The sequence below is a fragment of the Camarhynchus parvulus genome, chromosome 10 (genome assembly GCF_901933205.1).
Source record: "Camarhynchus parvulus chromosome 10, STF_HiC, whole genome shotgun sequence".
Lineage (NCBI taxonomy): Eukaryota > Metazoa > Chordata > Aves > Passeriformes > Thraupidae > Camarhynchus > Camarhynchus parvulus.
The window spans coordinates 10,328,790-10,344,795 of record NC_044580.1 but is presented as its reverse complement, the minus strand read 5'-3'; the positions used below and the strand labels follow the sequence as shown (position 1 = coordinate 10,344,795).

Here is a 16,006-nt window from a genome sequence, read left to right as displayed (position 1 = left end):
GCCGGCGGGGCGGCGCTGCGGGAGCCGGGCGGGCGCGGGGCTGCGCGTCCCCGCCCCCGGTGTCCGTGTGCCTCTGTGCCCGCAGTGCGTTCTTTCGCTGCGGTTCGCAGGGCTCCGTGGCTGTCAGCGGTATCCACCCAGCAGCTCCCAGTGTTGTAGGCACTGAGGGGCTCGCTGAAACTCCTCAGAGCCCTTACAAGTAAGAGGAAACGGCCGCGTTTGCCTCACGTCTCCCCACACAAAGCAACCCGAGTGTTTCGCCTCGCAGAGCCGTGGGGGAGAGGTGTGGTGAGGATAGCAGGGTGTCGTACGTGAGAGCAACGAGTATGAGAAACAGAACAGTGTGACCTATAACACAAGATTGAGGAAGTTGCGTTGTTTGCTCTTAAAAAACCAAAACAAACAAAAAACCCCAAAAAACCCCGAAAAAACAACAACCCCACAAGCGCATTTCAAAGATGTCTTCCAGGTTTCGAAAGTATTACAAGGGCTGTGATGCATCAGATGTAAGAACCAGCAGGGATTTCCAGGAAGGAGATGGGCTGAAACAGCTCCGTGATTTACCAGCGAAGGAAGTTGTTCAACATCCCTTTTTTCACTGGAGGTTTTCCAGCCCTGGTTCCGCGGTCCGCCCCCTGCCCCCTCCCGGGGCCTGCCCAAGAGCCAGCACAGCGAAGAGGAAGGGGTGAAGATAAGAAAGATTGTTGAAGGAAGAAGGGAATGTGGCTGTGACTGAAACGGCGGAGGTGTGAGGGAAAGGGAGATGCAAGAGTAGGAGAGTTGAGCTCAACTTCAGCATCAGTAAATCAAAGCCTTGAGTGAGTAACTCAGTTTTGAGTTGCTCACAAACGAAGTGTTTATTAGTTATTACAACTGAGGAAGGAGATTCCTGCATGCATGGTTTTTCCCCTCTCTGTGCATTTAAGAACAAAGGCATATGGAACATCTCCAGAGAACATTCCCCCACTGCATTATGGCAAATTGACAAGAAGCTGTTCTGTTGCTGTAAAAACTGAGTAATGTTTACATACCTGTACATAAGTAGTGTTATGATCAGTACCGATATTTTGGTGGTAACAGACAGGCTTTTTATTTCACTTAGTGACAATCTGCAATTCATCATTATATCAGCAACAGAACAGGCTTGTGCGTCTTGTAGAATTGCTGACTTGCAGAAGTGTGTCTAACAATTTCATGTGCTTAAACAGTTAAACAGATAATGGCACACTAGGACACAGCTAATAATTAATATTCTATGCAGAACTGCTATTTAAAAAAACAGGCTAGTACGTTGTCCATCTGTGTGTTTCTATTCTGGTGCTGTTGTCAGAGTAACCGTGACACTTTACGCCAACTACTGTCTCTTCTTCTGAGTCTAACAAGACCTGCATGACAAATGAATACTGATTTACTTCAATAAATCTGCCAATTCTGTGATGTAAGGAGCTATGGGCTATGGGTATGTACATTACGCTGTATTTTGGGCATGGAAGAAGTGTTTAATTTGAATTACAAGTGCGTAGCTGCTCCCAGGGTCAGATTCCATGGCAGCATGTCCTGTCTTGCCATGTACTAATCCTTCTCCTTGTGTTCCCCAGGAAAACACAGCAATTTTTACTCTGTCTACAGATGGAAATAAAAATGGGCCAAGGAGAAAGGAATACAATTTCTTCTGAATAAAAGGAAATTGCTCTCTCAAAAATGTATGTTAGGCTTGATGTCCCCTGCCTTGATGGCTGTTTAAAGATACTGTGAAAACATTTTTACACTAAACATGTATTCTGCAGTCCAGTGGGACTATGTGGGTTAGAAATGCCTGCACTGGAAAGCTGTGGAGGGGGCCAGGGGGTTAGGGTATCAGCTTAGGATATTTCAGAGGGATTTAGGATATCAGTGAGAACTTCTTAGGCAATCTTTACTGGCAACTTCAGTAGTCTCCGGGCTTTACCATTAGCAGTAATATGTAACCAAAACTAAAAACATGATCTATTTTCAAATTTCAACACTGAGAAAACTAGATTTTGTGATTTCCAATATATGTGATTTCCAATGCTAGGCAGAAGAAATCTAGGCTGTAAAAACATTCAGAGCTTGAATAATGACTTCAAAGCCTAAAGGATCCTTTCTTTTTCTCCAGTTTTAAACCTCAAGTTCCTTATTTGCAATAAGCAATATAACCCTATGCATGAACAGTATAAGATATTAAAGATCTGTACCAAGAATTGTATCCTTTCTGTACCATAATTCTTCCCACCAGAGAGAAGAGCAACACTAGTCTCAGAAAAATCCCTTTCCCAACCAAAACATCAGCACAGAATAAAATCTGTAACTCAATTAAGGCATTCCTGAAAGTGTTAAGAAATGGAGATGCTTCATGTAGGCATTGAGGATATTAAAGTGGAAACCAAATCTAAATAACAATTAGCACAGAAAATAAACAATACTATGCATCTATTGAAATCTTCTTCATGGGAATAATGAAATTATCCTTTCCTTCCCTCTGCAGTTTTTCACCACTTACACATACTGCTAAACACTAGTAATTGCATTCACAAGGAAAGAAATCTAAAATACCATCATTTCCAGGGCTGTTCTCCTAATTCTAACATTGCATTAAGTGCTAATTTATGTTTTTTCATAAGGATCAGCCTCTTGGCTTTCAGTAAACTCATCCCAACCAATCTGCTTTTTTTTATTCCTTTCCCTGTATTTCCTTCTGCAATTAAATTTGCTTTTCCAATAGCTTAACTTTGAATTATTGTCTAATTCTGTTAATTTTGCATAAAATGCCATAAACAGAAGATAGTTTCTTCCTAGGCGGGCAGATGTGGAAGGGTGGCTATCAGCATTAGGTGCTTTAGAGAAACATTGCATAACTTTTAGAGGACTAAGATTGCAAAAGCAACTGGACTCTGCTTATCAAACAGTTATGTCACACAAGTATCAGGACAGAGGGGATTTGGGGTTCGTTGATCAATACACAAGCTTCAAAGGGGTGAAAGAATTTTTAACATGTATTAATTTCTAAGAACTGAGAAAGAACACTGATCCAAATGCTGCACATATTTCTAAGAAATTTAGTAGGCAGCAGAATAGTAGGACAGAAAAAAGCAGGTGATGAGGAAAAGGAAATAGCTTAACCAAAAAACATTTTACTCCATCCTATTAATTCTTTCAGTGCCTCATATTTTCACAGCTTTTTGGCTGGAGTCTGGAACAAAACAGCAAAATAACACAGTGAAACCTCTTGATTAAATGGGTACAGGAAACATTGTTGCTGAAGCCTGCTGTCTCTGTGAGACAGGCACACATGGCAGCAATAGGGACATGTGCAACAGCCCCATGGGACCTGCATCTCCTGGCAAGGGACTGATCCAAATCATGCAAATAACAGCATTTAAGAATTATTTATTAATACAAACACATGTTTAGCAGCTTTTCCCCATGTACCAATGTTGAAGATTGCATGCAAGATGTTTTCCATTACCATCTGTATGGCTGATTACCTTGTCAAGTGAGCAGTTTGCCTTATCTCTCTCTTTGAATGACCACATTCACACCTTCCTCGGGAGGGGACCTCCGCTGATAACAGACTATTGAATATCGGTGCATGACTGATAAGAACTATAACATCCCATTGTGAGATGCTCCGCCCAGAGGGAGGAGCCAAGCACTGCTGCCCCATATACTCCAAGATTCTGAAATTGCAGTTTCAGTTTTTTTTTTCTCCACGAGATTCCCCAGAGGAACAGCAGCTACCTTTTCCTCCTGGATCTTCAGAGGAAGACTACATCCTTCTCTACAGAACCCCCTTGTCCAACAGAACACACCTGATACTTCAGAGGACTGCAGCCAATTTTCAATCGGACTGCCACTAGCATACCAACAGGTGTCATTTTTGACTCTGTAGTTTTTCCAGTGGCTGTATTGTTTATTTTATTCTTTTTATTTCTTCCTATTAAAGAACTGTTATGCTGTCCATACTTTGCCTGAGAGCCCCTTAATTTAATTGTAGCTGTTTAATTTCATTTAGGGGCTTTTTAACCAAAACAACAGCCTTATCTGCACACCAGTAAATATTAATTTCTGCAAGGAAGAGATACCCTAGTTCACTGAATATTATGCACACCAGAGATACCCTAGTTCACTGAATATTATGCACAGAGAGAATAACTAATTTAAATGCATTTTCAAGGTAATGTTACAACTAGATGAAAGAGGTGAGTGAAAGCCTTACTCATACACCATTATGTAGCAAGGCCCCATTAGCATGCATTAATGAAGCAATGGGAACCTTACTTTTGAATTACATTGTTAAGCTTGTGTCACACCCTCAAAGGCATTGAGGCAGGTTTTAATATTCCCTGGTGGTAGACTGCAAGGGTAAGTGTGGGTAACTGCACTTAAAAGGGTATTTCTTTCACCATTCATCTGCAGCTTCAGCTCATGTTGAGTCCAGGCTTTCAAACTTGCGTATATTTGATCAATTTTTTAAAAATAGATTTCTGACTAGAATAAATAGCATTGTTTTGTCAGATCTATGAATCCTTAATAACACACAGCTCACTAATTACTGGTTATTAGGGCAGTCTTCATTCACCTTTAGACTCATGTAAATTATGTAAAATGTACACCTATTTCTTAAGCACCAGCAAGATCAGATGCATGTAAATACACTATTATATATAAAATAAAAAGAATCCTGTAACCACTTTTTCTAGCTCTTTGATGAAGAAATATGAAATTAATTAGTCATCCACTTGTACAGGCCAATGCCAGCTTTAAAAGCACACTCAATTCTCTTCCAGTTATTTAAATGTAGATTTTAAGTCCATTTTCAAAATTTTCAGTAAGCCAGAGCAATCATACTAATTTCAGTTTAAAAGAATAGCTTATTTCCTTACACATTACTTAAGATGGTCTAAGTATATACATATATATTAAAACAGTAAAAAACATGATTCAACTTTTTTTTCTCTGAATTAGGATGGGCCCTTAGTAATAATAACCTTGGTTTTGTTCAGTTTGGATTCATATGCAAATATTAGAGGAAACTTAACATTTGTTAGAATATTCTTCCCCTTTATATTGTTTTAATAACAACAAAAACACTAAAAAGTTCACTGAATAAAGTAGTTTCAACACAGTTTTGTAGCCTTAATTTCATGAGTAATTCATTGCAGAGGTCTCAACAGACACCTCAAAGCTGTGGCTCTTGTCCAGCCATTACTACTCTCTTACATTAAAACCAGGTTAAGAGAACTTCCACTTAAACTAAGGTTTTGGGTATCATTTTAGGATATTGGTCATGCTAATGGGATGCACATAAACAGGATGTATGGAGCAAGTGACAGCCACAAGGTGTTCAGTAGCCATCCTGCAATGCCTGATAAGCTGGGTTTAGGCAGTGCAGAGGCCAAAGCAGACCATGCCATGGGTGCCCTGTACCTCATCCTCCCTGAAGGGACACAGCTTTAGTTGTGAGCTTGTTCCTCTCTGAGCTCCCAGGTGCAGACAGGAGCTGTGCTTCAGTATCAAGCACCTCAAGCTGGGAGGTTTTTTGGCACAAGAACACATACCAGTAAGATCCCTGTCTACTCAAAGTGCTTTCACTATTTTGCTCCATCTTTCCATACTCTACACAACAGCCGGAGAAAAAGTATTAATGGAAATCTGGTATAGCCATGGTGACCTTCTGGCATCTCAGTCTGCAGAGTCCATCAAACTGTCACTCAAACTTCCTCAGGCACAAGGAATTCTTCATGACCTTTCACTCCAACCTGTCCATATCCTCCCAATACCTGGAATCTGAATATCAGCTGGATCTACTTCATTTCCCTGAAGTTTTGGCACTGCAGTGGACCAAAGGCAGATACCCTTTTATTACTGCTAATTTGTATTAATGTTAGTTTTTATTTGGCTAGTGTTCCAGTGGGTGCAGCAAGCCTTGGCATTTAGAGCATCTACAACCTCACCTACAGCAGAAAAAAAAGAGAAAAATCCCTCTTGTCTTTCAAACATAAATGTGACATCAGTCTGCAACGGCTGAAACCAGAGCTACCTTTGTGGGTGGCTCTGTACTTTCTGAAAACAGCTTTGTAAGCCACTGCAGGAAGAGGATACTACCATTCATTAAAGTTATATTGGCAATCTGTGTCTCAAAGTCCCAGCTTAGTCATGCATTTAAGCGCCTAATTTCCTCCATATACCAATTATGCACATATTATGGGTATTTTCCAACTGATATCAAAGCTGTCTTGTGCATTGCAGATAAGAAACGTCAACATGAGCATGTTCTGTTCCTTCCTCATTAATGTGCCCCACATTGCCTCTCTGTGGCTAAATCTCCCTCACTTCCATACCTCATTTTTCTGTAGTTCCTGATCAGCCTGTTAGCTCTTCAACACCTTCCCTGCAGTAGGAAGAGCTAAGCAGTAACAAGGGGATTTTATGCTTTCCCATAGCAAAGAAAAACTGGCTTAGAGCTGTGTGTGATGAAAGGTTTAATTCGACAGCTTAATGCTCTATTGAGGAAACACTTGTCCAACAGAGCAGTTGTTAAAGAGGACCTGTTCTGTACAGGATGAGAAACCTTTTACATATACAGTGTAACCACATAAATATTAACAGAAAAATTAGTGGTCAAAGTACCTTGTGTCATCTGTGTCAGACAAATCTCTGTGTATGAAGGAAGAACAGTTTATCTGTAGAAGTCCAGGCACCAACCACTTACAGCATCTCTTCAGGCACTCAGGACTCCACCTTTATAGGTAAGCTGCTAAAATTTTGAATTTCAAGCATTAACCACAAAGTATCTGGAAGTCTTACAGGAACCCACTGACCAGAGAGTACCTTAGCACCACTGTAAAACAGCACTCTTTTCTTCCTGTAGTTCCACAGCAATTACGAAAGGCAGACAAGATTGTTCTTATCTTCAACTGTTGGCTTTTCAAGGCAGTGTCACAGTGCTGACAGCAAAGTAAATCCAAACATGGTCAGGAGCAGCCATTTAATCATTTTTTCACTGACAGATTGGAGTTTCTTTTTCCAGTGATACTATATTTAGTAACACATAATGAATTTCATGAACACGGATTTTTTAGTAACACATAATGAATTTTATGAACATGGATTTTAACACTGTTAAATTGTGCTTATTCTTACCAGCATAGTTAGATTAAGGGTATTTATCAATCTCTTAACATTTTTTGTCTATACAGAGTGGAAGCTATAACAGCACCAGGTAGTCCAATATGGCAAGAGCATACAAAGGAATAGTGCCACATGTGTGGGTTGCAAGTTATCATATCACAGGCAACTTGGAGCATAGTATTGACACCCTGTGATTGTATTAAGCTGCTCTGCAGGAGATAAAAAAGACATATTAGGCTGTGAAAAAGACAAATACCTTTTCTATATACTGACCACAGGTGTATGCAGTATTATGGAACAGTCAGTAAAGCCTAGCAGGAACATCAAGGGATAAGACAGCAAGAATTGAAAATACCTCCCCATCCCAAATTCTTTTTCCCAAGGAAGCAAACAGTGCTAAGTAAGACTCTGCCAGCCTACATAAAAACCAGTTGATCCTGCTCTGCTTGCAAGTTATTTTACTTCTGACTAAAAAAGAAACCAGAAAATGTCATCATGATCATGTCAGAGCTGCAGCGTTTCTTGATTGTCTTGATGTAAGGTCTTCACAGCCTACAACGTAGATTTAAAAAGTTTGACCCATTGTTATTATTTCTGTATTTTATTTCAGTCAAGCTCAAAAATCCACCAAACCCCCAATGGAGTAAGAGCTTGCGCAGAACAGAGAAGACTTGATGTAAAATTGTGCTCTCTAGTGGAGAAATTTCATTCTTTGCAATAAAAATTCAAGCTGATCCATCCACTTAACCAACAGGTTTTCAGTGCAGAGAAAGTATCAACATTTTCCACAATATGAAAAGAGTGCAAGTGCCCAGTTCAACATATTTATTATAACTAAGATAGGCTCATACTGAGTTACATGATAGATTACAGGTACATAAGGTTTCTAAATACAGAACAAAAAATACCTAAGCCCTAAAACATGTGTTATGTTTATTAGATTCTTAAAAGTAATGACACTTTTAATGTAATAGCAAAACATTTCTTTTTAATGATGTTGCACTTCAATATGGTCCTATATAATACTATATAGCCTGATGAAAATAGGTTACTTTCACATCAGATAGTGCTACTTGGTTTACATGATCAAAACTAGGATTTTTCTCTAAATTAAGTGTTTAATAACAAATTTTCTGTTCATTTCTTTTTAGAGAGAAGAACTGAAATATTCACCAACTCCTTTATTTCTAGTTCTACCACTAATTTTAAATCTGCTGAATGGGTTTTCAAGAAACCCTAAGTCCTGTTCAATGGGCTTTCTTACAGTGTTAACAAAACACAGCCCATTTTCTTCATGACAAGTGCCCTACCACCACTTCTTCTGGGCAGGTGTAGATGACTGAATACATTAACTCTGTGTAATAGCAGATGAATTAGAATCTATTCTTTCAAACAACTTGGCCACTTCCTGCTTCCTCAACACTATACAAGAATTAGATTCTTTAAACTCTATATCTTAACTAGGCTGTTAGAATATATCTCAAGTTAGAAGACAGAAATGTAAAAGACTTGCAAAAGCTAAATGTACAGTTAACGATGCTAATTTTAAAATAGATTAAGATTTGGTGTGCATTCTAATTTGAGAATAAGGATCTAGCAAGACATGGATATTAGATTTCTCTTATGTGGTTACAGAATGTTATGATCAGCTGTTGACTGTTCCAGAAAGCAACACTCCCTCTTCCTTTTTGGAACTAAAAGATAAAATATGGGGGAGGGAAAAGCTGTTTTTTTGAACATATTCAGAAACTACCATTCATGTTTTAAATCCCCAAGTATGCTCAGAAAAGGCAGCCTAACAATTCAGCAAAGCCAGCAGCCTAGATTTAAGAAGTATCACAGCTACAAACAGAATCACACAAGTTCAAAGATTTGCTATAATATATAATATATATATATTTCTTTTTTTAATGGAAAAAAGTTCGTAACTGATCTTCTGCCGAGAGCAAGGGCAGAGTTTGCTGACTTCCAGCATAACTTGTGCTGATATTGCAGCAATTTAAACACTTACAATTAGTTAATCCCACGAGAGCAGGCAGATTTCCCGTTTCTACAATGTCAGTCATACAGAATTTTGAGCTGGGGAACAATTGTCAGTGATTGGGTAAGAGAAAAACCCAGTTTTGCTTCAGCAGTTTTGTCATGTCATTTAATAGAAAGATGAATAAGAACTAAGTAATAAACTGTAGTTTGAGTATGTCTAAATATTTATGGATATTTATTTAAATATTTATGAAGTGCTGGAACTTTGCAAAATGCTGTTTCCATTTAATACTCTCCTGCAACTTTTCACAATTTTCTTTAAATGTGTGTCCTTCACATGGCCGTATCACTTACACCACATGCAAGAAAAGATTAATTTCATATAAAACAGACAGTCTTGAAATTAAGGAGCCAGAAAGACAAGCAAGATACCCCTTGAAGTCCTGTGTGGTTACTGTTACAGAGAGGTAACAAAAAGAGGGATCTTAAACATGTTTAGTTTAAAATTCAGTGGCAGTCAAGCACAACTAACATACACTTGTGAGCATATTGTAGCACCACTGGAAGTTAACTGGTAGGTACAATTAGCTGTGTTGCAGTGATAGCTGCCAGTCACAGCAGTGTGTGTGCACGGAGGCAGCCCAGTCACTGAGGGACACAGCTCTTGCTCTAAGTCTCATTTGAGAGTCAGAATGTTTGCAAAAGCTCCATTTTTAGATACAAAAGTGTTATCTCGGCAAGGCAGAAGTTTCACTGTGTTTTGCAGACTCAGCTAACTATCCTACATTAGAGTTCATTCACTATCAAAAGGCACTAAAAAATACCAAAGATTTATGCATTAGGTTGTAAAGCATCTAAAAAACATGTCCAAAGTTATCTGACAGCTACAAGGTCATACTTAGCAACTCAGTTTAGCCCATGTAAGAAGTGAAATCATGTGATACCTTCCAATGAAATATCCTCTGCATTTCCTGAGAGGAGAAAAAGATGCCAAAATCCCAGACAATTCATACTGACCTCCAATCTCATCTGATATGAAAGCTTTGAGAAGCTTTTGGGACAGAGCTAGGAAGTCATCCACAGTGACAAATTACAGTTGTTACTACAACACTACCATGAAAGACCATTTTGAGGATAATTTACAGTAACTCCTCCAGATGATATTGTGCAAAGAACACCAAAGCTTGTACTGACCTAGTTTTAATTCAGGTACTCTCCCTACTCCATGATAACAAGGTTTTAGAGAATATGAAAGCACAGTCCAGTCCAGGGGATCCTCATAAGACAGAGCAGATTTCAGCCTTCTCTCAGTTTCCTATATTTCAACAGTTGCAGAAGTGCCATTTGTGTAGCCACCTTTAGACTTCATGTGGTCCTGAATTGATACAGCCTAGGAAAAAAAAAGCCTATTAGAAGACGCAATAAATTCTGTTTGCCAGAGCAATTATTAAAGGTATCAATTTGAAAGGGCAGGTGGGCCATATGTTTGCAGTGCTGAGTCCCAACAGTAGGGAGAAATAATAACTAAAGCCAGGACTGTTAAATACTATTTTAAGTCAGTGTTTGAGATGCATTTTGCTATACAAAATCCACTTATTTTTACATCCCTTACCCTCCACCGCTTTGACTTCAAGGTGATTCGGTTGTAGCATCAAGTGCATCCATAGAATCTGCATCCAAAATGTTCTCATAGTGTAAAGATTCTGAGGAAATGAGCATTTCATTCTCAGTGTATCTCCCACAGTATCTCATATTTACAAACCAAAAGACAGTTCTGTTCTGATGCTACTCTATCGATAAATAAAAACACCCTCAAGATTTTTCTCTGTGTTATAATTACCTAGTATTTTATTAGCTGCCTGCTCTGCAGGTTACTGAGGGGAGATGTGTGCTTCTCCCCTCCCAGGGGTGCACACTTACTGAGGAATAGTCACTGCTCATCTCCCTGGCCCCGACGTGCGCGGTGTGCACAAAGTTCATGGGCTCTCCTATCATATTCCGGTCCAGTCTCCGGCGCCTCTTCTATGAGAAAATAAAATATCTTAGGTCTCTAGTCAGGAAACATCAGCAGCTTTCAGCCAGAAACAAGCAGCCAAGATAAAAATAAATAGCCAGGGCTGACCCCAAATGACACCTCATGGCAAGCAGGCTGAAGTGTCAGACTGTTCACAGTAGGACACTATGAAAGTCACTTTTATTCCTGCTAATTGAATTCTAGCAAAAGCTTTCCTTACTGCTGGAAAGTCAGGCCCTGAGAACTGCAAACAGTCATACTGTCTAGGTTTCTGGCAGAGAACACACAGTTCAAACATAGCTTAGCAGGACTGGTTTTAGCTTTTGCATTACTTTGCCCAAACTAATCAAAACAACAGTAATGAAAGTGTTTCCTATGTAACTGGAAGACAAAATTTCAAATCCAATAAAAGGTGGCAGTTGTGCATCTACCTACCGGTGGGGGCTGTTCACCATTGCACCAGTTAAAACAAACCAGGAACTCAGTCATTATATTTCTCAGTAGGTAAAAAGGTCTTGTTAAGTATAATTCTCTGGGAGTTCAAGCAGTACAAGGACAAGTGCAGTTCCTAGAGTGAGCTTAGAAAGGAAATGCTTGTGCAGGTTCACTGGTAGTGATCACAGAATGCCTCTGATAAGTATACCTGCAAAGAGATTAATATTTAAATTTTTATCAAAATACATCAAAGTTTTGTAACAGCTATTGAGCAATAGGCAGTTCCTAAGATTAAACCAAGCCTGTTACATTCTTAAACATTCCTGTAGAGGAGAGGAGCATCAATTTAAAATTACTATGTTCATGTCAGAAATCAGGGTTAAGAACCCTGCATATTTACAGAGAGTATTGGAAGTTGTTTATAGAAATATGATAAAATCAATACTAGAATTAAGTCTTGTTTAACAGTCTGTGATCTGGTTGTAAACAAAGTTAACCATTACTTATGAATGATTTTTATAAGTAATTTAAGTTATGAAACTTTACTGTTCTGGAAAAAAACAGCTTTGAATGGATTGACCAGCTAACATTAACAAACGGAGGCCTTACATATAATATGGTTACTCTACTTAGATAGGAAAAAGCTCAAAGCAAAGAGCCTTCTACAGTTCCAAATAGCCCTTAAAAGAGAAAAGAAGAGCCTTGCATACCAGCAAGAAAACCATGCATCACAGCCTAGAGCTTCCCGGAATGTATAAAAGTATTAACACAGCAACTCTGAACTGGAGAGACACAACCGGGAAACTCACTAAGTACCGTGAGACAGCCTAACTGCTAGTAGTTACTGAGTTACTGACTTTTTTTTTTTTAATGTATCTTTGTTCAAAGCAAGCCTTGGGTTATAGACTAGCCTTTGCTATCAAATTTTTCATACCCCAGATCATTAAAACAATATCACAACATGTTCATTTAAAGAAACTTTTGTTGGTTTTTTAAAGCTTACAGCTTAGCAGAAGTTAAAGAGTATAGTTTCATCAATTCAGTCTTTCTGAACCCCCACTAAAGCTTTCACAGCAAACCAGCATAAGCTTCAGAGGCATTTCCTCCTTCATAGGCATTTCTTATGTAGTCCCACAATTATGTAACTACCACATCTATTTCTTTCACTTTTTTGGTTTTCTAACATTTCATCATGTCTCACTTCAAGCAGATTTTTTAAATTTCTGCAATTTATCTTCCAAAGCATGCAATATGTGCCCCTTTGTTTTAAGTAGTCTATATGATACATTTCTGCAGCATGTCTTATATTATTCCAGTTTGTCCTAGGTGGTTTTAATACAATTCATTATCTGCCTCAATTATCACTTTTTACCTCATGCCCTCACAATGGTCTTTTATCACCACCAGGAGGGACAGTGGTTCACACAACCATAAAGACAAGCAGAAGTCAAAGCTTTTGCCAGCACTTCACATTAACTGCGGATTTTTGGGGTTTGTTGCATGTTAATGAGACCACATCAAAGCTAAGGTTTTCTTAAGTGTGTCACAGCACAGAGAACACCTATTTGGAAAGCAGACTGATGGCAGCCCTGCCCTTCCCAAAGCACCAGCTGAACGCCTACCGTCCTCCTGCCGTACCCCCGTCTGCGTGTCCATCTCCCTCCGTGGGGCTCCGTGCATACCTCGGTGCTGCCTGCTGCTCCCAGAGAGTCCTGACAGGATGGTGCGTCCTCATTCAAGCGCTGGCACACACCCAGCTCCCGTCTCGGCAGCTTCAGCACATTTACAGTTCATATTCCTGGGTTATAATTAGTCCTGTTGGCTAAGCAAGAACGCTCCGCTGCGCTCCCATGCCCTGCGGCGGCTCCTCTGCTCCGGGAGGTGCTGCACAAGTCTCCTGTGCACTTCACACGTCCCTACAGGTGTCAGAAACGCAGAGAGGAGACCAAAAATAGAGCCCTGCTCTGGCGTCAGATTTGTGCAGCCGTGCAGTTTTCTCAGCACTCCCCATGCAGCCTGTGGCTCACTTCCACCCTGCGGCAGCTCTGCAGGTGTCCTGCTGGCACACGGCGTGCTGAACGCCTTCCTGTTGTCTTTTACATCAGAACGCTTCTTTTCCTCTGCATGACTCAGAGAATCATCCCCCAGGACAGGAACGTTTGTGCCAGGGCATGGGACACCACCTTGCTCCCAGAGACTCAAGGTTTCCACACTAACCAGAAGAAATTTAAAAACATCTTAATGTTTTCAGGCTCACCAAAGACAAGAAAAAGTCAACAAGAATCCCCGAAGCAAGGAGAAAACAACATTTTGTCACAGTTGGCACACAGACCAGAACGGGACAATATCCTGTTGTTCTTTCTCTCTGTTTTTCACCATGGCAGCAGTATCATCCAGGCGAGGAGACAAAGGGCCTGGGAATGGCTAGCACGCGCAGACACGGCCCTGGATGTGCTGGCAGGATGCACAGCCCTGCTGGAACCCAGGGCCTTAAAGTGCCCCAGAGCTTTAGGAACCCTGAGATAAACCTCCCTGAGTGTAACAATCAATTTCTCCTACGATTGCTGTGCATTAAAAAGTATTCAAAGTCTTCTTGTATTTTACTTGTAAAATATCAACAGAAAATATTGGCCTGAATTGAATGAAAAACCTGAGTCTTTACATAGACAGGGGAGACATATGGTAATGTTGATAAATAACATCACTAAACATAATTATTCTTCCCAACTGGCCCTTAGACTCAAGGTCAGATCATGCAAAATCCTTGCCTCAAGCTGCTAGTGCAGGACAATGAAGGTGCAGTTAGTGAATATTGTCACAGGCTGGAATCCTCCTGCCCCAACCCAGTGTTAAACTGGGATTTCTGCTGGGCCCACTTGCTGTTTCATTCCAGCTCTGTGAATTCCAAGTTCATGCAAGGAGCAGTGTATTTCTGCCTAAGTGCCTTTCTAAAAACCACCATGCTTCTACTAATTTGTTCATTATCCCTCCTTTGCCCACTTAACATCAACATCATGTTAAAATCCTCAAACAGTTGTACGTTTACATATTTGAATGACAAGGTGTGGCAAAAGACAGCAAAACCTGTATTAGTTTTGAGCATGAAACTTGGAGAGTGCATCTTGCTTGGTAAAAAGTTGAAGAGTACAAAACAATTATTAGGACTTTGGAAGAACCTTGGGGCCAAAACAGCTAAAATCTGCTGTAGAGTGAACTTAGCTGCCTGCAAGTAGCATTCTGATTTTACCAGTGTATGTACAGATTACAGGGATGCATTCCTCAAATTATATAATAATAATGCTACCATGTATCATAAATGTATATATTGGTCTACCATCCTGGAGCTTTGCAGAAAGCTGAGAATAAGGTTTTACTTGTGTAGGATTTTAGAATCCTACCTGTGTAGGATTTTTAACCTAAGAAATTGGGATGTACTCTCTGAGGACACCCTTCTTTCCAAAGCTAAGTAGACATATATTTAAAAAATGATTCTTCAAAACCAAACCAACCAACCAAAATAAAAAACACCAAAAAACCCCTCACACATAAAATCCCCCAAACCACAAAGGCAGTCCCTCTGTTTAAAAGTGAAAATGAGCTAAATTACCTTAATTATTAAAATAAAAAATTATTTTCAACTATGTGTCTGCTCCCCTTCAAATAAGAAGAAAAGCCAAGAGACCAAAGTATGTGTTCTGTTTGGAAGTTAAAACAACTGCAAGAGAAATCAACTAAGTTTGCTTGCAGTCTTACCAGAAAAAACAGTAAAATAACAAAAAGCAAGCAAATGGTTGGCAACATATCCACTGCCAATAATGTAAACATGTTGAACGGATTAAGTGGCTTGTAAATGATGAAATTTACTGTTACTAAAAAAAAAACTATGATCATAAATTTCCCTTTTTTACAGAAGGGAAAAAAAGCCTTAACAAGAAAAGGTAGAATTCCTCCGCCTCAGGCACAGCAGAGGAACAAACATGACGGTCAAGGCAAAGCATACGAGGGAAGCATGAAAAGCAGGAATTGCGCTCATTTAGAGAGGGCTACAGAAGAGAATCCCTCGGTGTCGATTTCGCGGTCGGCGTTCCCCGGGCCTCCCGAGGCCCCGGCCCCGCCCGAGGACGCGCCGTGACCTTGACCCAGCGATGCTCGCGGGGCTGCCCGGCACAGCGGCGGGGGCGCCCCCCGCACTCGCGGCCTTCCCGCCCCGCCGCTCCCTCAGGAGCCTCGAGCGCCCTCACGGGGAGCCACGGCCGGTCTCGGCCCTAGCGCAGCACCTCACTGCAGAACCGGGCCGGTGTCCGGAGCGGGGCCCGGCCCAGCCGCCGCAGGCCCGGCCACCGGCACTGCCGCAACTCCGCCCTCACGGGAGGGGAGCGCGCGGCCCGGAGCCAGCAGGGGGCGCCGCGCCCCCACCGTTCC

General features: G+C 40.6%; 1 protein-coding gene across 2 annotated transcripts; it reads right to left on the bottom strand.

The window, feature by feature from the left end:
• Positions 1 to 7,963: 7,963 nt before the first annotated feature.
• LOC115907649 (CDC42 small effector protein 2-B-like) lies at positions 7,964 to 15,967 on the bottom strand. Of its 2 annotated transcripts, none has more exons than XR_004061053.1 (5): positions 15,862 to 15,964; positions 13,207 to 13,796; positions 11,585 to 11,792; positions 11,056 to 11,157; positions 7,964 to 10,525 (listed from the first exon to the last, which is right to left on the bottom strand). XR_004061053.1 is itself a non-coding variant. In XM_030955648.1 (5 exons), the coding sequence occupies exons 3-5, from the start codon at positions 11,636 to 11,638 to the stop codon at positions 10,451 to 10,453; spliced, it is 231 nt and encodes a 76-aa protein (XP_030811508.1). In that variant the 5' UTR covers positions 11,639 to 11,792; positions 13,207 to 13,796; positions 15,192 to 15,967; the 3' UTR covers positions 7,964 to 10,450. The 2 variants fall into 2 exon arrangements, 1 of the variants encoding a protein (XP_030811508.1); XM_030955648.1 differs by having other exon boundaries at positions 15,192 to 15,967.
• Positions 15,968 to 16,006: the final 39 nt, after the last annotated feature.

Excerpts from the sequence above, each read along its gene's own strand:
- LOC115907649 (XM_030955648.1), bottom strand. The coding sequence starts at position 11,638 with ATGACTGAGTTCCTGGTTTGTTTTAACTGGTGCAATGGTGAACAGCCC. Across the intron at positions 11,158-11,584 it reads ATGGTGAACAGCCCCCACCG|AAGAGGCGCCGGAGACTGGA; the intron begins GTAGGTAGATGC and ends ATTTTCTCATAG. Across the intron at positions 10,526-11,055 it reads TGAGCAGTGACTATTCCTCA|GCTGTATCAATTCAGGACCA; the intron begins GTAAGTGTGCAC and ends TTTTTTTCCTAG.